This window comes from Pelodiscus sinensis, chromosome 3 (assembly GCF_052426305.1).
Source record: "Pelodiscus sinensis isolate ZL-2025 chromosome 3, ASM5242630v1, whole genome shotgun sequence".
NCBI classification, from domain to species: domain Eukaryota; kingdom Metazoa; phylum Chordata; order Testudines; family Trionychidae; genus Pelodiscus; species Pelodiscus sinensis.
In genome coordinates this window covers 103,731,811-103,759,078 of record NC_143054.1, presented here as the reverse complement: position 1 = coordinate 103,759,078, position 27,268 = coordinate 103,731,811, and the positions used below count along the sequence as shown (strand labels likewise).

At 44.0% G+C, this 27,268-nt stretch overlaps 1 protein-coding gene across 4 annotated transcripts in view; it reads left to right on the top strand.

Moving 5' to 3' along the window:
• The first annotated feature begins 873 nt into the window (after positions 1 to 873).
• FUCA2 (alpha-L-fucosidase 2) overlaps positions 874 to 27,268 on the top strand; it is a 31,997-nt gene continuing 5,602 nt past the window's right edge. The window contains exons 1-7 of one of the 4 annotated variants that reach the window (XM_025187616.3): positions 874 to 969; positions 1,986 to 2,196; positions 7,420 to 7,607; positions 11,766 to 12,105; positions 12,763 to 12,973; positions 16,865 to 17,055; positions 17,981 to 18,089. In XM_025187616.3, coding sequence (XP_025043401.3) covers positions 7,463 to 7,607; positions 11,766 to 12,105; positions 12,763 to 12,973; positions 16,865 to 17,055; positions 17,981 to 18,089 — 996 coding nt within the window. In that variant the 5' untranslated portion in view covers positions 874 to 969; positions 1,986 to 2,196; positions 7,420 to 7,462. Of the gene's footprint in view, positions 970 to 1,985; positions 2,197 to 2,877; positions 3,106 to 4,267; positions 4,339 to 7,419; positions 7,608 to 11,765; positions 12,106 to 12,762; positions 12,974 to 16,864; positions 17,056 to 17,980; positions 18,090 to 19,952; positions 22,115 to 27,268 lie in introns of those variants that run through there. The other 3 variants (XM_075924333.2, XM_075924334.2, XM_006128787.5) reach the window with 3 other exon arrangements.

Sequence of the window (27,268 nt, the reverse complement as noted above, 5' to 3'; positions counted from 1 at the left end):
TGGATGACCAGTGAGGGAGACAGAGTGAGTTTGGGGAGGAATTCCTTTCTTTTTCTCTCCTGTTGGGCCAGCAGGCTATTTGGGGAAGAGGAATATTGGAGACTCCTGGGGGACTTAATCATCTTCTGCAGAACACTGGGGGCAGGAATTAGAAGTTGAGTGGTGGCTAGATGTGGTTTATATTTACCAGCAGAGGTATCTGTGAAATCATGATGCAGAAGCAGCACTGAGGAGTTGAACTAGCAGCCAGCAGTGATTGTGAGACAAGTGGATTCCTTGATTCAAGGATATAGGAACAAAAAGGATTGTGATTGGAGAATATGGACCGGTGGCATCATTGATAAAAATGTTAAGTAATATAGGGCCAAGAACTGATATCTGAGGGAGGACGCTAGTTTGATGATGATTCCCATTTACAGTTTCTTTTTGAGACCTATCAGCTGTCCATCTTTTAATCCATTTAATGTGTTCTGTTAATTTTACATTATGCTTGAATTTTAATCAAAATGGTTGGTGATACCAAGTCAGACACCCGATATAAATTATTACCTTTATCAATCAAAATTTTAAACTAATAAAAAATAAAATAAATTTAGCATGATAGAATCTATTTTCCATGAACCTATGTTGATTGGCAGTAATTATACTACCCTCCTTAATTCCTTATTAATCAAATCCTGTATCAGCTGCTCCATTAGCTTGCCTAGGATTGGTATTAGCCTGACAGGCCTATAAATTACCTCGGTCAATCGCATTTGCCCTTTTAAAATATTGGCACACAGTAGCTTTTATTCAGTCTTCTGGAGCTTCCCCAGTATTCCAAGACTCATAGAAAAACAACATTAACCAATTCTAACGGTTCAGCAAGCCCCTCAGCCCAGTCTATTAAAACTCTTGGATGCAAGTCACCCAAACCTGTTGATTTTAAAATGTCTAACATCAGTAGCTGCTGTTTAACATCCTCCTGAGGTACTAGTGGAGTGGAAAGAGTGTTAAATGATGGATGGTTCCTTATATGGTGTTCCTCTTTAATAAGGAAAAGATCATTCAAGGATGAAAATATGGTACAGTAGTCCTAAGTAGGGCACATTTATTTTGGCAACATTTTCTCTGTGCTTACCCTGAACAGGCATGATGTGAGGGTTTTCACTCATTCATGTAAGCATTTTGCATTTCTGATGTCTGATAAGTTTCTTGGGTCTGTGTGGGTTCTTCCTATTTATTACTCACAGGCTACTCTATAGACCCCTGAGTGCCGAGACCAAAAGGAAGGTACAGAAAGACACCACAATGACTGGGTACAATTTCATGTCACAACTGAGAAGTTTAGAAGCTGAATGTTTAGCTTTAGATGAAGTGACTAAGTAGATTGTATGCTCAGAGCCAGGACTGAATTTTCAAAAATCTAGCCCCATTTATATTCATCTTTGAAAATTCCTGTGATTTTTGTGAGACAAGATGAGTGAGGTAATATCTCTTACTGGATCAACTTCTCCTGGTGAGAGAGAAAATCTTTTGAACAACACAGAGCTCTTTTTCAGATGACTTTTGTCAAATCTTTTCTGAAAACTTCCATGCACCTTTGAGGAACTTCCACCTAATCACTCAGAGTTGTGGCCATTGTAATATTGCTTAAATATAATCACTGTGCTATGAAAGCTAAATCATACAATTCAGCTTTTTGATGTACTATGCCTGTGCTATGTAAATTGCAGAAAATCCTCCATTTTTTACCAACAATGCTCTGAAACACTGCCACTTTGTGGTCATTCAAAGTTATGGCAGACAGAGCATATTTCCTGAATTTGGTTGTGCTCCCATAAAAATTCAGAAATAAATACATTAGCAGTATGGCTGGTTAAAATGACCTATTTTTGTTAAAAAAAAAGTTCTGAAGAGTTTTTTTTACAATTCAAAAACAGCACAATCAAGAATTTTTCTAGCCATTTATTCAGACGTTCACAGTCTATTTCATGCCTCTACAGTTATAGTTCACAGTAGGTCTATCAAACCAGGTTAACCAGAACTGAAGAGAAATCACAAACTGAGTGAGATTTTAAATGCCTCTTTGAAGCAGAATGAAAAATCCTTCCCCTTAAGAGGGAAATTCTTTAACAAGGGCCTGAACACCGCTCCAAAATCCGGCAGTTTCTTTCCAAATGAGAAGCTACAGACCTCATAGTTCCAGGAACCAAGGTGAGCAATTTTCCTTAAGTGACAATGTTTATAAATAATGAGAAGCAAGTTTCCTTTCTTTTTCAGGACTGTTCATAATGAACTGCCCAATCTCTATGCACCCACTGTGCTAGGGATCATACCATACAGCAGACCTGTCCATAGAAGCTTAAACTTTTAGGGATGGGGGGGGGGGGAGCTGCAGCACCCCCTGGTTTGAAGTGGTTTCCATTATGTACAGGGTTTCTAGTTGGATGCAGGAGCTGTCAGCACCCTCACTATAAAAATTGTTCCAGCACCCCTGGATCTGTCTACCAGCTACACTTTGCAACAAAGTCCTGGCCTTGGATGGTGCGGGGATGCTCAAATCCCATCGATTTTTTAAATAGCAATTGAGAGCGAGGTTGACTGGTTACATTCGTGTGTGCACTGCAAATTTCACATTGCCCACTAAATCCCTGGTAGTCCCCTAACGAAGGGCCTGATTTCAGCTTCCCTCCAAGCCTCTTTTCCTTGCTCAGCAAGCCTGAAAAAATAATCAGGCTCCAAGAAACGATTTTCTTAATTGCCTTGCCTTGTTGAACATGGCACTAACAACCTGTGTAGGCTTAAGAACCAGAGGCAGGAAGCAGCCCTGCCTGCCGCGGTCTGTCATCTGACTGCTGTCATGTGAGAGGCAGAAGCTCATTGACCAGCCTACAACTGCTGCTCTCAAATCACAGGCTGCAGCCTGCCGCCGCCAGCTATGCTGCTGCTTCTCCTCCTCTTTCTGCTCCCTTCGCCGCAGCCGGGACGCAGCGCGCGCTATGATCCTACCTGGGAGTCTCTGGATTCCAGACCACTTCCGCCGTGGTTTGATGAAGTCAAGTTTGGCATTTTCATCCACTGGGGCGTGTTCTCCGTGCCCGGCTTCGGCAGCGAGTGGTTCTGGTGAGGCTCCCTCCATGCGTTTGTCTCTCCTCACTTCCTCCTTTATGTTTCTTTAACGCTCCCTTGCTTCTTCTGTAGACACGGCAGCCTGTTGTGATTTCTTCCTTCCCTAATGAAGCTGCACCCTGTAGTAAACAACATTTCACTCTATGCCCCCCCCCCGCGCCCCAACTATGTCTCTCTTAGTAGTAAAGTGATAGGAGAGAATTGAACCACAACCTCACATCTGATGAACACCCTTGAAAGTTGGGAGAGTCAGAAATGGAAATCCACAGACAAATTTTGCAATGTCTGAAATGCCATTTCTTTGGGAATGTTAATGATGTCTATTCACTCCTAAAAGCACCCATGCATCTGATATAGAGCAAAAGGGATCTACCTTAATCATAAATATACCAAAAATAAATAAGAAAGCTTTGAGCATGATACAGATCCTTCCAAAACAAAGTTTATGGTGGAATGTCATTGCTAAAATCACTTTTCCTTGAGCCATAAGGATCCACCCACTAGCAAAATTATCCTCTTATTGTGTAATAATATTTTCAAATCCTCACTATCAACACTTTCAACACCCGTTGTCCTCAAACTTTCCCATGTGAACTTTTTTGTAAAGGCTGGGCTGTATAGGGTTGTACAGCCTGTAAATGAGGGCAAAATTTGTTCCTGAAGTAGAAATGGACTCCTTTCCCCAATCCTGACTGCACATCTGCTGATAACTACTGTGTTTGATTACACACACAAAAAGATTAAAATACACTCACTTTAAAAATGGACAAAAATGGTTGGGTATGCTCTCCCATTTTGTATTTGAGCTATTATTTACTACCCATGTACCAGATTTTGATGTGGAGTAACTATTGACTGTAGGTAGCATATATAATTGTGGTATGTCCTTATTTACCATGTGATTACAGCCGTCCATTGTTAATACCAACTTTCTTTCCTTGTATATAGCTGCTCCCACTTCTGATCTCAGCAGATCTCTTTTCAGTTTCTTTCTGGTCCTTTTTTTTTTTTTTTTTTTTTTTTTGCTATTAGTCTGTCAGCTAATGTTATTAGTGACCTGTGCATTACAATGGAGAAGAGAGTAAAAAGTGAGGCCAGTTTCCTTAGACATTTAAATGCTTGAAATTGCAACTATTTTCCCACATTTTTTCCATAGGAAGATTTCTGGACCTTTTCTTCCAGATTTTTCTCTACAAGAGGCCAAGTTCTGGATTTTCATGAGTACTGGTGAGATTAAACTCTGATCCTCAACTTGGAATTTTAAACTGAATTTTTAAATGTTTTTTTTTTCTTCACTGGTTTTGAATCAACACCAGTGTGTGTCTAAACTTACTGGGTGGTCTTACTAGGGCAGTAGGACTTTTTATATAGTAAGCCGTGTGTGGCCATGTCAGTCTCAGGATATGCAACAGACAAGGTGGGTAAGTAAGGTAGCCTACTTTTTTTTGACCTAACTTTTGTTGGTGAAAAACACAAGATTAGGGCAACACAGAGTTTTTCTTTGACCATCAGAAGACGGTCCGATAAAAGATATCAAAGAAGATTAGGGGCTGGAAGAGACCTTGAGAGGTCCAACCCCCTGCCCAAAAATACATCATTCTAACCAGGGCTTTCTCAAGCCTGGCCTTAAAACTTTAAGGATGGAGATTCCATCACTTCCATTCCAATGCTTCACTACCCTACCTAAGCCCAGATCCCTCAGTTGCTCCCCATGAGTCATGTGCCCCAGTCCCATAGTAATTTTCATTGCCCTCCACTGCACTTTCTCCAATTTGTTCACATCCCTTCTATAGTGGGGCCCCAAAACTGGACATCATATTTCAGATATGGCGGCCTCACCAGAGCAAATTGAGGGGAATAACCACTTCCCTCGATCTGCTGGCAATGCTTCTATTAGTGCAGCCCAATATGCAATTAGCCTTCTTGCTAAATACCCAGGTCCTTTTCTGCTGACCTGTCACTTAGTGAGTTGGTACCCAGCCTGTAGCAGTGCATGAAATTCTTCACTTTCTTTGTTGGACATCATCAGATTTCTCTTGGCCCAACCTCCAATTTGTGTAGGTCACTCTGAACCCTATTCTTACCCTCCAACGTGTCTACCTCTCCTCCCATTATAGTGTCACCTGCCAACTTGATGAGGGTGCAATCCATCTCATTCATGTCAATAATGAAGATGTTGGGGGGAAAAACAGCCCCCAGGACTGACCCTTGGGGTATTCTACTTGATACCAACTGCCTCTAGACATCCAACTGTTGATCATTATCCATTAAGTCCCCTTATCTAACCACTTTTGATCCATCTTATCAGGCCAAACTTCTTTAATTTGCTGGCAATAATACTGTGGAAGACTATATCAAAAGCCTCGATAAAGTCAAGGTATATCACATCCACTGTTTTCCCCATATCCACAGAGCTAGTTATCACAGAAGGCAATTAGGTTGTTCAGGCATGACTTGCCCTTGGGGAATCCATGTTGACTTTTCCTGCTCACCTTCCTCTTGTCCAAGTTTTCCATGGGATGTGCTGCTGCATGTGCTCTTCCGTCATGACCGGATTTCCACATGCCCGCCTGGTTGGATTACCAACTGTCTAATCATACAAACCCAAAGACACTTGCCCTGCTCCCTGCCCCATCTCATCCCTGAGGCTATGCCCCTGCTCCCTCAATCCCTCCTCTCCAGTCTTCACCAGGCTGCATCAGAGAGCTGTGATGCAGAAGGTGGTGGGTGGTGCAGGCTCTGGGAAGGAGTTTGGTGTGGGGTGGGGGCTGTGGGATCTGGGAGGGAGTTGGGGTGCTGGATTTGGACATTGGAGTGCAGGAGGGAATCAGGAGGATGGTGCTTACCTCATCTGGCTCCCAAAAGCAACGAGGAGTCCATTCTGGCAGTGGGCTCCTTGACTGGGGCCAATGGAAGCTGCAGAGCTGATGCTTGGGGTGGGGGGCAGTGCGCAGAGACACCTCCTTCCCAGGGGCTATAGGGACAGTACCAGCTGTTTCCAAAAGCGGCGCCCGTGAGGGCAGGCAGGAAGCCTGCCTTAGTTCCACTGTGCTGCCTGCCCTCCCAGGCCCTTTTAAATCACCTGGCCTTCTGGGCAACTGTCCCATTTGTTGTCCCCCATCCTCTAGGGTCTGTTTTGGGACCCGTACTGTTCAATATCTTCATCAATGATGTAGATATTGGGATAGAGAGTACGCTTATTAAGTTTGCAGATGATACCAAACTGGGTGGGGTTGCAACTTCTTTGGAGGATAGGGACATAATTCAAAATGACCTTAGCAAGTTAGAGAAATGGTCAGAGGTAAACAGGATGAAGTTTAATAAAGAGAAATGCAAAGTGCTCCACTTAGGAAGGAACAATCAGTTCCATACATACAAGATGGGAAGCGACTGTCTAGGAAGGAGCATGGCGGAAAGGGATCTAGGGGTCATAGTGGACCACAAGTTGAATATGAGTCAACAGTGTGATGCTGTTGCAAAAAAAGCAGATATGATTTTAGGTTGTATCAACAGGTGTGTTGTAAGCAAAACTCGTGAAGTCATTCTGCTGCTCTACTCTGCACTAGTTAGGCCTCAGCTGGAGTACTGTGTCCAGTTCTGGGCGCCACATTTCAAGAAAGATGTGGAGAAATTGGAAAGGGTACAGAGAAGAGCGACAAGAATGATTAAAGGTTTAGAGAACATGACCTATGAAACCAGGCTTCATGAAGTGGGCTTGTTTAGTTTGGAAAAAAAAGATTAAGGGGGGACATGATAGCGGTTTTCAAATATCTAAAAGGGTGTCACAAGGAGGAAGGAGAAAATTTGTTCCTCTTGGTTTCTGAGGACAGGACAAGGAGTAATGGGCTTAAAGTGCAGCAGGGGAGGTTTAGATTGGACATTAGGAAAAAATTCCTAACTGTCAGGGTGGTCAAATATTGGAATAAATTGCCAAGGGAGGTGGTGGAATCTCCCTGTCTGGAGATATTTAAGAACAGGTTAGATAGACATCTGTCAGGGATGGTGTAGACGGAGCTTGGTCCTGCCTTGAGGGCGGGGGGCTGACTCGATGACCTCTCGAGGTCCCTTCCAGTCCTATGATTCTATGATTCTACCTGTTAGCAAGCTTGGCTGCTCCTGCTCTGCTACTGTGGGCACACTTAAAATGACCTATTATCGCTAGGCAGCCCCAGAATAGGGGTATTCCTACAAAACTGGCCACGTGGCCTACTTCCCACACCAGGCCAGGTATAGTAATAAGTTTTCGATTATTTTAATTGTAGATTTTTTTTTAAAAGTCATTGGATGTTTTTATTGTGTATTTGGAAGGTGGTACTGGCAGAAGGAAAAGATACCGTCCTATGTAAAATTTATGGAGACAAATTACCCTCCTGGCTTCAGTTATGAAGATTTTGGCCCTTTGTTTACAGCAGAGTCTTTTGATGCCAATCAGTGGGCAGATATTCTGAAGGCTTCTGGTGCAAAATATGTTGTCTTGACTTCAAAACATCATGAAGGTAATGTGTGCGAGTACTGGCAATATTGCACTGCATGGTTCATTTCTTTTAGCACAGAACAAAAACCCAAGTGAAGCTATCTTGTTCACCTGGCTAAATGCTAAACAACTGACAAGATTAAGTGGCATTATTCAGCCCAGATCTCCCATACAATGTTTGAACTTTGAGGGACAGGAGAATTCATTATCACATTATTCCTCCTTCTACTGGTTGCAATGACTGAAGTTATTTTCTACATAATAGCCTACAAAGGTAGCTACAACAGCCCCAAAAGTTGTTAATGTCTGACTATTTTGTAATTTAGATCTAGACTTTTTATTGCTTAATGAACCACTAGAGTAAATGGTTTTCTGTTTCATAGGGAACATTGCTGTTTCTGTTAACTCTATACATTTCTTTTGCTCTTGGGAGTCAGTTATAGATTTTAAACTATACACAAGTATATTTCAACATTAGTAGCCTGATTTCTAGTATTACTGCTGCAACTAAAACCTAAAATCAAAACCAGGTCACTGTGTTACTAGGTGCTATAAATACCCAGAGTAAGAGACAATTCTTATCCTAAAAAGTTTACAGTCTAAATGGACAAGGTAGAGAAAAGGAGTATTATCATCATGATTTTATCACCATTTAGAAGATCGATAGAGATTTTAAGTGACTTGCCCAAGGTTACAGAGGAAGTCTATGGATGAACAGATCCAGATTACCTGAGCTTTGGTCCTGTCACCACAAGACTATATTTTCCCCCTAATGCTCTTTTAATCTTTCTCCTTTTGATAAATAGTATCGAACTTCACAGCACCGCATCTTGATAGGTCCATAGCGGTGGCAATTCATCTCACAATGTCAGGGTACGTCTACACTACAGGATAAAGCTGAAATAAGATACACAACTTCAGCTACGTTAATTATGTAGCTGAATTCAAAGTACTTTAACTCGACTTTTGGCACTGTCCACGTTGCATGAAGTCAAAGGGAGAACACTTTCCTTTTGACTTACCTTACTGCTCGTGGAAGCAGGACTACCGACATCAACTGGAGTGCCCCTCTTGGTTTGAGTTAGCTGTCTTAATTAGACTCGCGCTACTGGACCAACCCGGCAGCCCCCCAGCTGCTCTACCCCAGGTGTCCTGATTCAGCCGCTGCTGAAACTGACCAGTGGCGAGAAAAGCCTGGTCTGCTGGGAGAGGGGGCCCGCACTAGCTGCGCCTCCCCCCCCCAGCAGACCAGGCTTTTCTCGCCGCGGAGGATGGGGGTGGCGGGACCACGGTGCGTCTCGGTGGTCCCGCCGCCCGTGTCCTCCGCGGCGAGAAAAGCCTGGTCTGCTGGGGGGGGCGCACTAGCTGTGCCCCACCCAGCAGACCAGGGAGACATGGGTGGTGGGACTGCCGAGATGCGCCGTGGTCCCGCCGCCCGCGTCCTCCGCGGCTTTGCTCTGCGTCTCCCTGGTCTGCTGGGGACAGAGCAGCTGGAGTGCTCCTGGGTTGGTCTGGTAGCACCCCAGCTGCTCTACCCCAGGTGTCCCCAAGTCAGCTGCTGCTGAAACTGATCAGCGGCTGATCCCAGGAAGCCCGGGGCAAAGCAGCTCTGCCTCAGGCTTCCTGGAGTCAGCCGCTGATCAGTTTCAGCAGCGGCTGAATCGGGGACACCTGGGGTACAATATGTACCAGTTCCAGCTTACATACAAATTCAACTTAAGAACAAACCTACAGTCCCTATCTTGTACGTAACCCGGGGACTGCCTGTATACTATATCTACTGGATCCCCTTTGTCTGCATGTTTGTTAACCCCTTCAAAGAACTCTAACAGATTAGTAAGACAGGATTTCCCTTTACAGAAACCATGTTGACTTTTGTCCAACAAATTATGTTCTTCTACATGCTTCACAATTTTATTCTTTACTATTGTTTCGACTAATTTGCCCGGTACTGAAGTTAGACTTACCTGTCTGTAATTGCCAGGATCGCCTCTACAGCCCTTTTTAAATATTGGTGTCACGTTGGCTACCTTCCACTCATTAGGTACGGAAGCCGATTTAAAGGATAGGTTACAAACCACAGATAATAGCTCAGCAATTTCCCATTTGAGTTCTTTTAGAACCCTTGGATGAATGCCATCCGGTCCCGGAGATTTGTTAACATTAAGTTTTTCTATTTGTTCCAAAACCTCCTCTAATGACACTTCAATCCAGGACAGTTCCTCAGATTCATCACCCACAAAGGACGGTGCAGATTCAGGAATCTCCCCAACGTCCTCAGCCATGAAGACTGAAGCAAAGAAATCATTTAGTTTCTCCGCAATGGCTTTATCGTCCTTGATTGCTCCTTTTATAGCTCGATCATCTAGGGGACCCACAAGTTTTTTAGCAGGTTTCCTGCTTCTAATGTACTTAAAAAACATTTTGTTATTTCTTTTTGAGTTTTTGGCTAGCTGTTCCTCAAAATCTTTTTTTGCTTTTCTTATTACATTTTTACACTTGATTTGACAGTGTTTATGTTCTTTTCTATTTATCTCACTAGGATTGGACTTCCACTTCTTAAAAGATACCTTTTTGTCCCTCACTGCTTCTTTTACATGGTGGTTAAGCCACGGTGACTCTTTTTTAGGTCTCTTGCTATGTTTTTTAATTTGGGGTATACATTTAAGTTGGGCCTCTATTATGGTGTCTTTAAAAAGTTTCCATGCAGCTTTCAGGGATTTGGCTCTACTCACTGTGCCTTTTAAAGATCTCACAGTGATATTGTCAAAGCAGTAACCTGCTGTTTCCCTCCATCAGGCCTGTTGAACACAGTCATTAGTCCAGAAATTGTTTTTAAGAGCAACTCAGGGTGTGGGCATTGTACTGGCAACCAGTAATTAATGAGTGTCCCAGGTCTGACACGTGGGCTGAAACCTTGAGCCCACTGAAATTGAGAGTAAAAATCCCCTTCAGAGTAGCCTGGATTACAGGCAGCTTCATTTATGGCTTTGAGTAAGTTCCTTAACCTATCTGTCTCTTTAAAATGGGGTTAATGATATTTGCCAGTTTCCACAAGTGCTGTGAAAATTTGTTAGATAATGTTTCTAAAGCTCTTTGAAGATGAAAATCTAGTCTCTCTAGCTTTGGTCTGTTCTGGTTTAGGCAATAGTGCAAGGTAGCTGTATTGAACATGCCGACACTGAGCTGCTGTGTTATAACTTTGGGTACCTGAAAAGTTAAAGTCAGTGGTACTTAATGTTCAGTTTAGCTTTTTAAAGGCTACTCTGTTTTCCCTCTGCATAGATAAACTTATTGAGTGCTTGATTAACATTTTTAATAAGTAATGAAAATAGGAGCATTTCATAAGATATCATGATCAAGAGAGCGCAATAGACTTTGAATGCAAATCATAGAGGTGAAGAGTTTTTAAAATCATTAACCCTTGGTCTACACTAGGGGATAAATTCAAATTAAGATAAGAAACTTCAGGTATGCTAATTGTGTAGCCGAAGTCGAAGTATCTTAACTCAAATTTTGGCACCATCCACACTGTGGGAAGTCAAAGGGAGCACACTCTTCCTTCTGACTTCTCTTACTCCTTGTAGAAGCAGGTCTATGGGCACCGACAGTAGTGCCCTCTCTGTTCAAATTAGCATGTCTTCATTAGACCCGCTAATTCGAACTCCAGAAGATCAACTGCGGCTGCTTCCATCTAATCTGTAATGTAGAGATGGCCTGAATGTGTCAAGTACTTTGCTGTTCTTGCATGTATATTGAGATGATATATTTGATGCATCTAAGCAGTCATTTATATTCCCCCCTTCTCTACAAGTTACTGTGTTTCTGGCTTATATACAAGGAAAATATGTAGAATAAACACGTAATATGAGAAAAGAATAATAGCTTAGTGCAGAAACTGAGCGTTATGTGTTATACGTAGACATGGTTCTTTATAGTTAAAACAATTTTTAAGCAATTTTTAAGCAACATCTTGATATTGGACTCTTCTAAAGGAAGGAATGTTACAGTGATACTGTAGTTAGAGATTTCCGTGATAAGGAAAGCAGAAGTGGGAGAGCCTACTTCCTCTTTCTGGGGAACTGCAATCAGCATGTGTTTCACAAATAGAATAACATATACAAGAATATGTTAACAATGCCCTTTATTCTCTTTTTATCCTTCAACTTTCTCTTTCTAGGTTTTACTTTGTGGGGGTCCAGATACTCTTGGAACTGGAATGCTGTCAATGTAGGACCAAAAAGGGACCTTGTGGCTGAATTGGCAACATCTATTAGAAACAGCACTGAGTTGCACTTTGGGTTGTACCACTCTCTCTTTGAATGGTTCAATCCTCTTTTCCTTTATGATGCCTCCAATGTATTCATGACAAGACAGTTTCCAACTGCCAAATCATTGCCTGAACTCTATGAGATTGTGATGAAATACCAACCAGAGATCCTCTGGTCTGATGGGGATGGTAACGCACCAGATACTTACTGGAACAGCACTGGATTTTTAGCCTGGCTGTATAATGACAGGTATCTTGTTTTTATCATATCTTTAACCCTTAAATTGGAATTCTGGCCAGCTCTGTTTCTTTTTTCATATGTTGTGTGGGATACATTGTTTCACTTAATAGGCACTTAATCATATCTCCCACTTAATTTTCCTGCAATATAAGGAAGCAAGTCAGGGAAGAAAATTCTCATTAATAACCAATTATTAGATGTGACTGAAAAATTGTGAAACATTTTCATGCAAAATGTCAAGCAGATCGACAAGTTCCATGAACAAGATATGGCCATTCTGTCTGTTTCTTTTCTCCTGTAACAGTCAACTACCACAATGGCAAGTAGGATGGTTTTGTTAAGAATATGATCAAGACACTTTCTTCACAGACCACGCCTTTGACACTGCACATAAGACATAGTGTATATTCAAAGATCTGTATTGCAATCTATATCAATGGCAGACAGTCAGAGGCTAGCCTGAGTAAGGAATGTAGAAGTGGGTCCATTTGCAACTTGCATTCTGTGTAAGACCTCAGAGATAGAAATATCAGACTTCTTACTCATTTACATTATGTGAAGAGGAAAATTAGGCATATAGAAGTCATCCTGAGTGTGAATTTCTGGGGAAAAGAATTGTCATTTAGAATACATAATTAAAATTCATACCCATTTCTGTAATTTCAGCCCAGTTCGGGATACAGTTGTAACAAATGATCGCTGGGGACTTGGCAGTATTTGTAAGCATGGTGGATACTACACCTGCAGCGACCGTTATAATCCAGGACACCTTTTGCCTCATAAGTGGGAGAACTGTATGACCATAGACAAACAGTCATGGGGTTATAGAAGGAATACACGGCTAAGCGATTACTTCACGATTGAAGAACTGGTAAAGGTACAGTAAGACAGAGAGATGGTATTCAGTATCTGGCCATTACTTCTGATTATTATAGTTCATCAGTGTAATGTTAAGAAATATCTTAATGACCTCTTGATGATAATTTCCTGGGAATATATTATCAAACTAAGTTCCATAATGGCTCTACCTTAACTGTGCAAATCTTATGGTTTGATTGATGGTCTCTCACACAAATTGGATAATATAATCAAAGGCATTCTGTGCCAAAAATTAAAAATCATGTGCATAATATTTTAAGATTCTGTGAATATTATTTGTCAAATAAATGTTCAAGTTCCAGCATGGCAGTGGGGAGCACAGGGTACTGACTGCACAGAGGTGGGAGATCACTGTGCAACTCTTGTTAGGTCATGGACCCAGCGATGAGAGTGCACCCAACCCTGCCAGTGCAAGGATCAGGCCTGCTGCAAACGTCCAGGGCCATGCTCCTCCACGCCAGGTGTGGGCAGGCAGTCTTAGCAAGGCAGGATCTAAGGAGGGACTTAGCGTGGGGGGATCCAGGTGTGGGTTGAGAGGGTTCTGTGTGGGGCAATCTTGGTGTGGGCAGCTCAGTGGGAATCTGGATGCATGGGGGCTTGTTGTGGGGTTCTGGGTGCAACAGTAATGGGAATCTGCAGCAGGTTCAGGTGAAATTGGTTGGGGCTCAACAGGGCATGTGTGAGGGTAGAGGGGATAGACATAATTGGGGTGTCTGAGTACAGGGGGTTCAGTGGGCAGTCCATAAACAGGGGAACTGGGGCTCATTGGGGTGGGGAGCCAGGTACAGCTAGCTTATTGGGGTAGTCCAGGTGCAGGGGGAGTGGGGCTCATTAGTTGGGCTGCTGAGTTCAGGGCTGGGAGGGGGGTGAGAGTTGGCAGGAAGGTCTGGATATGAGGGAGTCTGCATGCACAGAAGTTGGGCAGAAAGGGGAGCAGCTCCCTATGCAGAGATCCCTGTCCCTGCAGCTGAGGAGCAATGGGTGAAGCAAGCAGGGAGTGAAGTTTGTAGAGATTTCTGCATTGGAGAGAAATCTGGGGTGTTAACTCTGACCTGGCCCCAGATGCTGTGTAGGGGAAGAGGAAGCCCCGTCTTTTTCAGCCCAGCTGGGACTATTAGCTGAGTTCGGTGATGAGTAGGAGCCACCATCTAGGTCTTCCCCAGTCCTACTCTCTGATTCACAGGGTATGTCTACACTACCCTCCTAGTTCGTACTAGGAGGGTAATGTAGGCATACCGCACTTGCAAATGAAGCCTGGGATTTGAATTTCCCGGGCTTCATTTGCATAAACTGGGCGCCGCCATTTTTATATCCCTGCTCGTTCGAACCCCGTGCCGCGCAGCTACACGCGGCATGAACTAGGTAGTTCGGACTAGGCTTCCTAGTCCGAACTACCGTTACTCCTCATTCCACGAGGAGTAACGGTAGTTCGGACTAGGAAGTCTAGTCCGAACTACCTAGTTCGTGCCACGTGTAGCCACGCAGCACGGGGTTCGAACGAGCAGGGATTTAAAAATGGCGGCGCCCAGTTTATGCAAATGAAGCCCGGGAAATTCAAATCCCGGGCTTCATTTGCAAGTGCGGTATGCCTACATTACCCCGCTAGTTCGAACTAGCGGGGTAGTGTAGACATACCCACAGGGATTTACCTCTCTGCCAACTGCTGTGTGGCACATGAAACATACTGTTGGGAAGGGCCGCATGACTACTCTTGTGGCGTCCCTTTGCTTCTGCATCAGAAAGTCATTTTTCTGCAGGGAAGCAAAGAAATCTGCAGTAGACATAAATTCTGTGCATTTGCAATGTTGTAGAATTTCCTCAGGAGTAACACATGTGGAATCAAGATGAGGATCAGGCCCATAAATTCCACTCAGTTACTTTTATTGAAGAGGCAAGCCCTTCCTCTTCTTTCTGTCTTTAAGGTTCTCTCTGCTCCTTCTCTGTGATGACAGGTATGAAGTAGTAATAAGCCGTGATTATTTAGTATTCTTTTAAGTATTTTTTGCAAATTATAATACACATTTAAATTCCATAAAAATGGATGGGCCTTATGTCTGCTGAATCTCTGTTTACAGAGCATAAAGCTAATTGTTTCCAAAAAGAGTCTACATTCATGCAGCATAAAGAGTGATAAGCTACACTAAATGTTACTACTTTATTCATACAAATGCATAAAAGATTTCCAAAGACAGGATAGAAATATAAACATGTCTTACAGGTTAGTGGAAATAACAATACAAGTCTGAATTCACTATATCTGACCCAGGTTTGAAGTTTGGTCCGTAAGAAGGAATTTGAGTTTGTCTGTTCTTCATTCAGGGGACTCTTTTGTAATTTCACCCTCAACATCACTCTGTGGGAGTTCGACAACAGATGGTGCTGAGTACATATTGCTGACTTATCTAAAAAACCCAAATACACTTCTTCCTCCACAGCCACCTTTATTGCCCTGCAGAGTTCAAAGGGAGCTCCAAAACTCACAGGTTGCACATATTTAGAGACAAGTCATCCAAAAAACTAGAACTTTAATCAGTTACAACACAGTAGAATTTGCAACTGTTGTAATGCTAGATTATTTTTGTGTGTGGGTGTGTGGTTTGGTATTATCAGATAACCCAAATCTAGCTTTCCTTTGGTGGCTGGACATTGCAGTTTAACAGATGGGTTAGAGTTAACAGCTAACAGTCTAACAGCCAAGTTAAATTTTTTTCATATGTGTAGGTCTTATATGTATTTTCTTACAATTTTAAATAAGTCAGAAGTGTGACCTAAAACTAGAGATTTCAGTGACAGTTAATCACAGAGGAAGTAGTTCCTAAGGGATAGGAATTTCTGCTGGCTATTTCTAACTTCTCCCACAGGTTATCCTGTAAAATTTGTGATAATAAATTTGGTGATTCCATCCTACCAGTTCCAGACTTCCAAATGAACTTATAAAGTTCATAATTTAACTGGTGTATTAACAACTAAGCCCTTCTGTGGGTTAAGTAATTTCATGTACAGTATGTCAAACAAAAAATTGTGTCCAAGAAAGGAACAAATATTCATACAGTTGTATGTACATATTTTACCTTACATACCCAAATTTGGAAGCCTCATTGAGTTCAGTGGGGTTTTATGCAAAAAAAGAAGGTGCATGCACCTGAAACCAGTTGTAGGAAAGTGGGTCTTAATGTGAAAGCTCTTTCCTTATAGTTTAGGTGCTGCAGGTTACTTTAAATTCTTATATTATGTAAAAGATATTTCTGAAAATAAATGAAAAATATTTACCTGCAGAAACCCAAGTTATTTTGTTTCATTTCATTTTATTCTGCCGTACAAATAGTTTTTAATGTCACAGTTACTTCAGAGAGTGGGTAAGATTGAGAGAGAGAGACAGAGAGAGAGAAAAAGAGAGAGAGAGAATGTATGTGTGTATCTTTTCAAAGTATCCAACTACAATCCCAAACTCTAATCACCATTTCAGACTAGCTGGATGTTTACAATATAAAATGAATGATACTGAATTAGTAAAAAATATTGACACTTATCTGTCATCGTTAGCATTTAGAATCAATACCCTAATTAAACAAATGGGAAGCAAATAACTTATAATGCCGCTTGGCTGAAAAAATGCAGACTCATTCAGGCCTCACAGAGTGAGATCATATTTGGAAGGTTTTCTTGAGCCATAAGAGCTGAAAATGTAATATTTTTAATGGATGGTTATATTTTGCAGAAACTATTAGAGCCATTAATATACTACTGGCATATTGCAGTGTCTAATACTGGCTATGCCCTTTCAACCTGTATGTCTGGAGTCGAGTACTATCTTTTGATAAGAACACTAAAAAAGTGTATGGCTTAGTTAGCCATAATCTTAACATTCTAACTTGTCTAAATGTTTCAGCAACTCGTAGAAACAGTATCATGTGGGGGAAATCTCCTGATGAATATTGGACCCACCCATGATGGTCGCATAGATCTTATATTTCAAGAACGCCTAAGGCAGATGGGTGTCTGGCTGGAAGTCAATGGAGAAGCCATTTATGGAACTAAACCATGGAGAACTCAGAATGATACGGTCACACCAGGAGTGTGGTAAGACTAGATTGAAAAAATATAATTACTGAGACTATGTGAAATTGCCCAATTTCTATTGGATAAGTGTTTACAGTAAAGAAACCACCATCTTAATTTGTATGCTATTTTGCTGCCTCAGAAAAAAACCCTTTTGGAAAGACAAGGTAGGTGCTTACAGGAAGATATATATACTTGACATTAGTAAAGTTGATGCATCATAATGATTGGGGGGAGGGAACTGGGAGACAAGAGGGTGCCTACTTGCAATGCCGACTGAAATAAAGGCTAGATGTGTGGCCTTGGCCTGCTTATGCCTCCCAGCCAGAGTAGTTGCAAAACTTAAGCAACTTTAATCAATAGTAGGATGGCTACGACCCCTGTCAAATTAAGTATGATGGATAGATTGTTTGGTGTAAGATAACACTAATGTCATTTCTGGTGAAATCATCCATCAGACTCACTCCTTTCTAGTCTCCGGACCCTGTTCTATCCCACAACTTCTATATCTTTGCTGTGTCAGTAATCCACAAGCATACCTATCTGCACTTTGACCCTCCCCATTCCTCATCCCTCATGTACTCCTGTCCCCAGCACAGTCTATTAAATATAAACATTTCTAGAAACAATATAAAGCTGGAAGTAAAACTTATGAGAAATATTAATATGTAAGGAGAGAGAGAAATGTTTCAAATAGTTGCACAATTGTTTGGTAGAGAATAAATTGTACTTGGAAAAAAGTTCTTCTTGAATCCAGACTCTTTAGTAGGAGTGTTGCAGGGTGAGGACTGTATTGCTGTAGTTCTGATCCAAACAGTTCTTGGGTTTGTGTACCCAGTTGTTACCAATTTTTAAAATTCATTTTCAGTCATGAAATCTTTACATGTGCATTTCTCCTAAATGTTCACACACTTACAAGAAAAACTGACTCCCCATTTCCAACCAGGTACACGTTCAAACCTAAAGAAGACACAGTCTATGCTATTTTCCTTAATTGGCCAATCTCAGGAACTCTAATACTTGGTGCCCCCAAGACCATTGTTGGAGAGACCCAAGTAAGTGACCACTGTTTGGCCTTTATTTTTTTTCTACTTCTGTGAGATTTCTAACATGTTATCTTTGAAATAAAGAAATATATTTATAATTTCTGGTTGACCTTATCTTAAAATATACAGTCCAATGTGAACATTTTTGTTTTCAAATAGAAATATATCTTTGTTGATCTATAAGAATAGAATATGCTGAAAAAAGGGAAATCCTGTCTTACCTGTTAACTTGCAGTCTAGAAGCCTCTATGTCAGAATTGTAACAGGTGGTTTTCTTACTCCATGAGAACTGGGGGCCAAGCAGATCTTTGCTTTGAGCCTGGGCTTAGGACCACCCTTTAGGAAGGACTCCCTAGCCTAGATAATAGCTTCCAAAGCTGAAAACTGCTACTTACCCCGAAGTGTAAACATGCTGTTCAGTTTAAACCACTGGTAGCAAAATCTTGACATGAAACTTAGAGATTTTCTGAGAACCAAGACCTGTGGGCTAAAGAGAAGGTAAGAGTAACCACCATGGCCTGTGCCCTTTTACTCTCTGAACCTTCAAACACTTAATATTCAAACACTTAGCTTGCAGCAGGCTGAGGTGTAAATTTATGTCACATTTGCCTGCTTCACATTATGTTTCTGTGTAGACCCTACTGCCATACTTAAAAAGTTTTCTAGTGTGCTTTAATCGAGGCCCACTTCAAAGCAGGCAGATTGAACTCCCTATGACACTTTCTTTTAGTGCCTGGCATGCTAGTGCAACATAGATTTACACCCCCGTGTCCTGCAAACGAGGGTTTGTATCAACAGACGCTCAGTGGCTGGGAGAGGAATGGCATAAAGGGAGTCCACTTCTGACATAAGGGAGTCTCTTTCTCAGAAACAAAAGACAGGACTATGCAGCACTTTAAAGACTAACAAGATAGTTTATTAGGTGATGAGCTTTCGTGGGCCAGACCCACTTCCTCAGATCAATATGTGGAAGAAAATCGGCATGACCATATATACCAAAGTGATACAATTTAAAAAAAAAAAAAAGAACGCATGTGAAATTGACGAATCAAATTTTACAACAGAGTGGGGGTGAGAGGGGAAGGTTAGTGTCTGTGAGGTAATGACATAGGGGTGATAATAGGGGAAGCTATCTTTGTAATGGGTGAGATAATTAGAGTCTTTGTTTAAACCCATACATAAAGTGTCAAATTTAAGCATGAATGACAATTCTGAAGCTTGTTGAAGTCTGGAGTTAAAGTCTCTTTGAAGCAATATGCATGTTTTAAGGTCATTGAGGGAATGGTCAGTCTGGCTGAAATGGCAAGCAACAGTTTTCTTTCTGTGAGAGAGTCTTATGTCTCTTTTGTGTGCATTGATTCTTTGGCGAAGTGTCTGATGTACATAGCAGACGGACACTTTAGGCACATGATGGCATAAATTATATTTCTGGATGAACAGGAATATGTGTTCTTAATCTTGTAAGCGGCATGGTTAGGTACAATAATGGTGTCAGCAGAATAAATCTGTGGACAAAGCTGGCAACGGGGTTTGTTGCAAGGGAAAGTTCCAGGGTTGGTATTAGTGTGGTAAGAATCATCCTGAGGTTAGGTAGTTGTCTATAGAAGACTATGGGTCTGTCTCCCAGAGCCTCTCAGAGTGTAGTATCCTGTTCCAGTATAGGCTGTTGTTTATTGATAATGCGTTGGACGGGTATAAGTTGGGGGCTATAGGTGATGACAAGTGATGTTCTATTGTTGGTTTTCCTGGGTCTGTCTTGAAGTAGATGGTTTCTGGGTATTCATCTGTCTCTTTCAATTTGTTTTTTTATTTCTCCGGGTGGGTATTCAGCTAGACCAGACTAACACGGCTGCATCTCTGTCTCTTTCTCAGGTTTCTCATGTTTTTTCAAACTGATCATGGATGCAAACAGGTTCATCAATAGGCTTCCAACTAGGTCTGTGATGCCCTGAGGGCTGGACAGTGTGTTCTCCTGGCTCTCAGTGTTTTACTGAACCAGCTGACCCTGACTGTCCTCCTTGGTATTGGGTCCTGAGAAACATAAGGATGGGAGTATAATTTAGGGCAAGAGGTAATTCCTCCATAGTTAACTGATGTGTGTGTTATACCCTCTGGTGAGTAGCTTTTTTGCTGCTTGCACTAAGGATGTTAAATATTGGTTCATTTACTAGTCAAGGAGTTGATGGAATTTCCATTGACTAATCAACTAGTTGATAGGCACTTCTGCATTTCTCCTGTGGAATGTACAAGACTCCGGGCTGCATGCAGGTGTGCCAATTTTGAAATCTACATGTGTCGCCACCAGGGGTCTCTTGTGTATTTCAAAGCGGAAGCGCCCTCATGTTGTGCTGCCAATCTGAAATGTCATACGGAGCCCGGGGTCAGCTGTACACTCCTCAGCTGATCCCAGGTTCCACAGAAATGCTCCCCAGCTGACCCTGCGTTCCGCGCAGCACTGCTGCTTTGAAACACTGAGGCGGCATTTCAAAGGGGCCGTGCCGCTGTGCTCAGCTGTGCAGTGCTGCTGCTTTGATGTACCCCTTTTTTCCTCCCCTTTGCTGCCTCTGTCTAAGAGGCAGCGGGAGGAGGGTGGGAGGAACCAACTAGTTGACTGACTATCCGATAAGCATTTGCTTATCAGATAGTCGACTAGTCCTTAACATCCTTAGTTTGCACCACTCTACCCTAATGTGACTTCTTGATATGCCCAATTTTGATCAGCCCTGTTGTCACCTGAATACACAATCCCATAACAGCACCTTTATAAATAAATGAGGATGCTTGGGTTACACGTTCATGCGCTTTCTCTCTCTCTCTCTCTCTCTCATCTACTTTAACACAAATTACAGTTGGCAACTAAGTTACATTATCATAGCACTGAGGAATTTGGCCTGTGCTCCTCAGATGAAAAGCTAGGAATAGGAAGAATTTAAAATGAATAGCTCATTCTTAGTTTTGCATTCCTAATCCTTATTCATATCAGCACTATAGTAATACCTAGAGGCTCCTACTGACACTGGAGCATTAATGTGCTAGGTATTGTACAAACGAATAAGAGAGTGCCTCTCCCAAAGAGTTTAGAATCTAAACAAATAAGACTGACAAAATGGGCAAAAAGACATGTTGGCCCCATTTGACAGATGGGGGAACTGAGGCACAGTGAGATTGACCTGCCCAAAATCACAGAAATTGAACCCAAATTACCCATTCCCTGGTTAGTGCCTTAATAAAAGACCCTCCTTCCTTTATAAATATTAATAACCCTTCAGCTGGTCACAATGTAGTCTCAAAATGTTTGTTCCTCTGACAAGAACAGTTATTTCAAAGTATACTATTTTTAAAAAAATTAATCTGTCAAAATTATACTTACTGTTAACAGGGTATGTACTGGAAATGTCAGTTGTACTAACTCAAACAAATACTCCTGACTTACAGCAGAGTTAATTAGACTAGAATTTATGCCATTCTGTGTACAAGAGTGTAATTTCTAAATAGCTGCTTAAGTGGTTCCCCGTCCATATCCCCCCATAGCCTGCTTTCTAATATGCTTTTTAAATGAAGCAAGTGTATAAAAATCATTGATTTTTTTTTTTTTTTTTGCTGAGCTGAGCTGAGCTGAGCAGAATGGTTATTTCCATTACAATAAAGTACAATTCAGTTTAAAAGCAGATTCCAGAGTATCATCTTTTTAAAAAACAAACTCCTGCTTCCCCTTAAATACCCAGGTTGGCATCTGACTTCTTCCTGTATGCAAAAAGTAGTGCACGTTTAAGAACGTGTTACATTTTAGGAAAGTTAGTTAACACTGGATAATTGTGTTTGGAACGTCTAAACTTTCATGTACACCAGGCATGTCAAACTTGAAGCCTACTGAGGGCAGCACAAATGAAAACTGATAGCTGTCAGAGCCACCACAGAAAATGTACTTTATCAGAGTCGTAATTATTTATTCTTATAGATTATGTTTTAGGTATATTTTACAATTTTTTTCAGGTCGTGTTTTAATATAATACAATAATTTGTGTAAAATTGTTATTTGCTCATATAAAATTTTAAATTTAAATATAAATTTAAGGTACTTTTTAATTTTTTATATGATACATAACTTGTTTTGTTGAAATAAAAACAAGTATATACTGTGGTTAATCAAAAAGAACACACTTTTGTGAAAATTTCAGATACTTTGTAAGTTTGAGATTTTGCATAAACATAATTATTCATGCAATTGCAAAAACTAACATATATTTATTGATATAAAATTAATATACATTTGTTATTTTGATTTGGGAACAAATAAAACAAAATATTAACAAAATAGCCCCCTCCTCTCCTCCAGAGCCAGGCACTCCCATACCCCCTCTGCTTCCCCAGAGCCAGGCCCCCCAACCCAATGTTTCCCCCTCCCCCAGAGCCAGGCACTCCCAGCCCCTCCTAACCTAATAACTGGGTCCCAGAGTCGCTATTGCCACCGCCATGTTTCTTCCTTAGGCACACTGGGATGGTGTGAGTACAGTGGCTGACCATGAACACGTGCTGGGCACTGTGCGCAGAGTGGCCTGGCTGGTCATAAGCATGTGCTGGGGCCCATGCACAGTCATTGTGGTGTAGAGTGGCCTGGCCGGCTGCAATCTGCACTCGGCCACGTGCGGCCTTTATAAAAAATGTACTGGGGGGGCTGCAAAAAATTTCTTATGGGCCACATGTGGCCTACCAAACACCAGTTTGACATGCCTGATGTACATGTTCTGCTTAAGCAGCTGATCATTGTTTGTGTTTAATCACTTTGCTCTATTTTTGTGTTGGTATTTATTTAAAAAAAAAAAAAAAGACAATGAACCGGTTTGTATTGTGAAACCTGGCCCTTCGTAAATCAAAGTTCTTTTAATTCCCCATTGCCATCTGCATGTAGAACATAATAACGGTAGTCTGGCCCAAATCATAGAACACAGCATCATTACATTTGTCATCTTATTTACATGAACACCTTAGAAGCATTTGTTTAAAATGTATGGGCATCCTCTAACTATTCATCTGGCTGACCAAGGGTGTGTCTAGACTACAGGATTTTGTCGACAAAAGTCCACTTTTGTCGACAAAACTAAACCTGCGTCCACACTGCCTTTGAGTTATGTCAACATAATGTCGACAAAACTCAGCAGCTTTGTCGACGTATGTAAACCTCATTCTACAAGGAATAACTCCTTTGTCGATGTAGTTCTGTCGACAAAACAGCAGTGTGAACTCAGGGGAAAAGTTATGTTGACATAAAAGGCCTCCAGGGAGAACCCCTGGTGGACACTCCTGCCACAGCTTGCAACTCTATTGTTCCTGCCCGTAGCCATCTTTAAAAGGCACAGGCACCCAGGAGCAGCACTCTGGCAGCAAGCGAGCTCCAGAGCAGAGCAGGACTGTACTGCTCAGTTCTGGGTGAGCCATGTCACAGGGACAAGCCCCTCCAAGACCCCTCTGGCCCTTCCAGGGAATCATCCCCCAGGGAACCCTGGGGCACCAAGCGCCGGGCATCCTCCTTGTCAGGGCTGGAGATAAAAGCCCTCCTGGGCCTCTGGGTTGAGGAGGCCATGCACTCCACAAAGAGATGGAACGCAGACACCTTTGCCCAAATGGCAGAAGAGCTGGCCAAACAAGGCCACCATCCCCGCACACTGGAGGAGGTCCGAGCCAAAGTGAAGGAGCTGAGGCAGGGGTACGTCCAGGCCCGTGAGCACAGCTCCCACTCCAGGGAAAGGCCGTACTCCTATGAGTACTATGAGGACCTGGACAGGATCCTGGGGGCAGGGGATCCTCTGCCTCCTGAGAGGCTCGTGGAGTCCAGGCTGGAGACCCCGGTTCTACAGCGGCCGGAACACCTGCTGGGGGACCAGAAGCTCCAGGAGGAGGAAGAAGAGGAGGAGGACGGCACCCAGAGCACCCGGGAGCCAGGCACCCAGACACAGGAGGCCTGCCAGACCACCTCGGACACTGGGGAGGGAACATCAGGTGAGTGCTGTGAGGGTCCAACACACACAGGGCAGGGCAGGGCAGGCGGGAGCAAAGGGGATGGTGCAGTGCTGTGACATGTCATGCTGAGCATGGCCCGCGGGGAAGAAGGGGGCACACACATGGCAGCCCTCAGGGAGTGCCGTGCTACCCCCCTGCACCCATACGGCTGCTAGGCACCGCTTGTTCCTGCAGGCAGGGATGCCACATGCAGGAATGGGCTGGAGACGCTGGGATTGCCTCACAGCTGCAGGTCTCTCAGCACTTTGTGGGAACCCCAACCGTGGCCTGACACTAATCCATGCTGCTCCGCCATGGGAGATACGTGAGGGGGGGCATGACGGTGGCCTGCACACCACCTGGGCTCCAGGGAGGCCGTGGCTACGGGCCAGGCCGCACCATGCCTTGCTGAGACACACATGAGCAGCCTCTGACCCTAGCACAGGCACTGCCTGATGAGAAGAAGGAGGGCAGGCCCTCTCAGGGAAAGGGTGAGCATGCATGACTGACGACTTTTCCCTCTTGTCCTCCACAGCCGGACCAGCTGACCAGGAGGGGGGTGCCCCACCACCCAGATGGCAACAGGGCACCTGTAGGCACTGGTGCAGCTACTTAGAGCTGGTGCGCCAGCACGTTGGAGTCCTGCAAGAGATAAAGGACTCCATGGAAAGGAGGCTGGAGGCAGAGGCTGAGTGGCACTGGCAGTTGCTGCTCGAATTTGCCCAGCAGTGCAGGGACATCTATGCTGCCATCCGGGAGGCCATGGCCTTCCCCGGTCCTTTACCTGCTTCTGCCCCTCCTCCTCAGCCTTCCCCCACCTCTGCCCCTGCCATTCCAGCCCCAGCCCCACCTCCTGCCCAGCCCCCTTCTGTGGCATCCCACACGCGCAGCCAGGCGTGACAAGGCCGCCAGAGCCAAAGCAGCAGGAGCTCAACCTCCAGGCAGCCCCCTCAGCCCTGAGCCTCCCTCCCCCCTTCCAAGTTCACATTCCCCATTCCCACCAGTGACACAAACTGAGGGACGCATTTTTTTTAAGCACTTTATTTTCGAAAACAGACATTTTTATTTTTCTCTGAATCAAAGAGTTATTTATTTTCATTTGTTAAAAAAACAACAGTTAAATAAAGTGTACTAGAGTTTTCACCATCACCTGTCTCCGTTCTCAATGAGTGGGGACTGAGTAGAATGGGTGAATGTGGGGCTGGGAGGGGTTGCAGGGAGGAAGGCACCGAGGGTATAGGGCAATCCCACATGTGGAAGGCCCTGGAGACAATCAGGGGCCTCCCTGTGAGAATTGCTCCCTCAGGGCTTCCTGAATGCACAGGCCCAGCTGGTGGGCTTGCCAGGTGGCAGCTGTCCGTGGCTGCGCAAACTGCTTCCCCTCCATCTCCGTCTGTGTCCTCCACACAGGGAGGAAGGCCTCCCCTTTCCTCTCTACGAGGTTGTGAAGCACATAGCATACTGCAACCACATCGGGGATGTTGTGTTCCCCCATGTCCAGCCGCATCAGCAGGCACCTAAACCTGCCCTTCAAACGGCCGAAGGCGCACTCCACCTGGAAGTGAGCCCTATTGAGGCGGGAGTTGAACAGTTCCCTGCTCGCATCCAGGTGGCCGGTGTAGGGCTTCATGAGCCAGGGCATGAGAGGGTAGGCCGTGTCGGCCACTATGCACGTAGGCACCTGCACATCCCCGACTGCCAGGTTTCTCTAGGGGAAGAATGCCCCAGTCCGCAGCCTGCGGTACAGGTATGAGTTCCTGAACACACGGGCATCGTGTGCCCAGTCTGATCACCCGACACAAACATCAGTGAACTGTCCCCTGTGGTCGACCAGAGCCTGCAGCACCATAGAGAAGTAGCCCTTCCTATTGATGTACTGTGCTGCTCGATGGGGCAGGGCACGGATGAGGATGTGGGTCCCGTCCAGTGCTCCACCACAGTTTGGGAACCCCAGCCCCGCAAATCCGTCCAGGATGGCCTGCAGGTCTCCGAGGCAGACGGTCCTGTGGAGCAGCTCAGCGCTGATGGCCGTCACCACCTGCAGAATGGGACAAATAGAAACACACAGAACAGGACTTAAGAGGGGTTGACTCACCTGATGAGAAGTGCTCTCCCCTTCCCCCCCCAGACACCAACAGCCCCCCCCAGGAAATCCCTTCCCCACCCCCCCGACCCCCGCACCATGGCAGGGTGAGGCTGAGAGGGCTTCTACCTCTGCCACCCCATCCCCAATTCCCTGTGCCTGGTCCTGACTGCCCCCCTGGACTGTCCCCTGAAAGTGACTTACCTCCATCAAGACAACCCTGACGGTAGACTTCCCCACACCAACCTGATGCCCCACGGAGCGGTAGCTGTTGGGGGCGGCCAGCTTCCAGAGCACAATGGCGACACGCTTCTCCAGGGGATGGCAGGCTGCAAGTGGGTGTCCTTGTGTTGCATGGCAGGGGCGAGCCAGGTACAGAGCTCCCGGAAGGTGGCCTTCCGCATCCGGAAGTTTCTGAGCCACTGATCGTTGTCCCACTGCTGCAGCACTAGCTGGTCCCACCAGTCCGAACTGGTGTCCAGCCTCCAAACCCGCCTCTCCAGGAAAAAGTTGGGGGGCGAGGGCAGCAGGGCTCAAAGCTGCTCAAAGCTGGGCTCAGGATCTGCTGCCAAGGTCATCATGCTCCCCTGAGCATGAAGCAGAGCTTCCAGCAGCACGGTGTGGGGCCATCACCTGCCCGGGGCAGCTCAGGCTCCATGCCCAAAAAAGCCAAAATAACACACGGACAAAAGAAACAAACAAACACACGAACAAAAACACAAACAAACAAACAAAAACCAAAAAAGACAAAACCCAAGCAAACAAACAAACACAGAAGCAAACACACAAACAAACAGACAAACCAGATAATACACAGCTGTGGTGTCCCGACAAAGCAAGGCAACCAGAGCCAGGAAAACTGCAGCAGCTTTGCTTTCCCTGGTTGGCAAGCTAGAAGCAGGAGCAGAGGAACAGCTGTCCAGGAGTATCCCTTTAAGCACGTGTCTCTGCAGAGAGCATGCAGCAGTGCCTGGGCTTTATGGCTGCCCCTGTGTCCTTTCAGAAGCACTTCCGGGTGCCTTCTTCTGTCGAGAGAGCGTCCCGCAGTCTGGACACTCTTATGTCAACAAAGCTGATTGCTTTGTTGACAAAGCGATGTAGTCTGGAT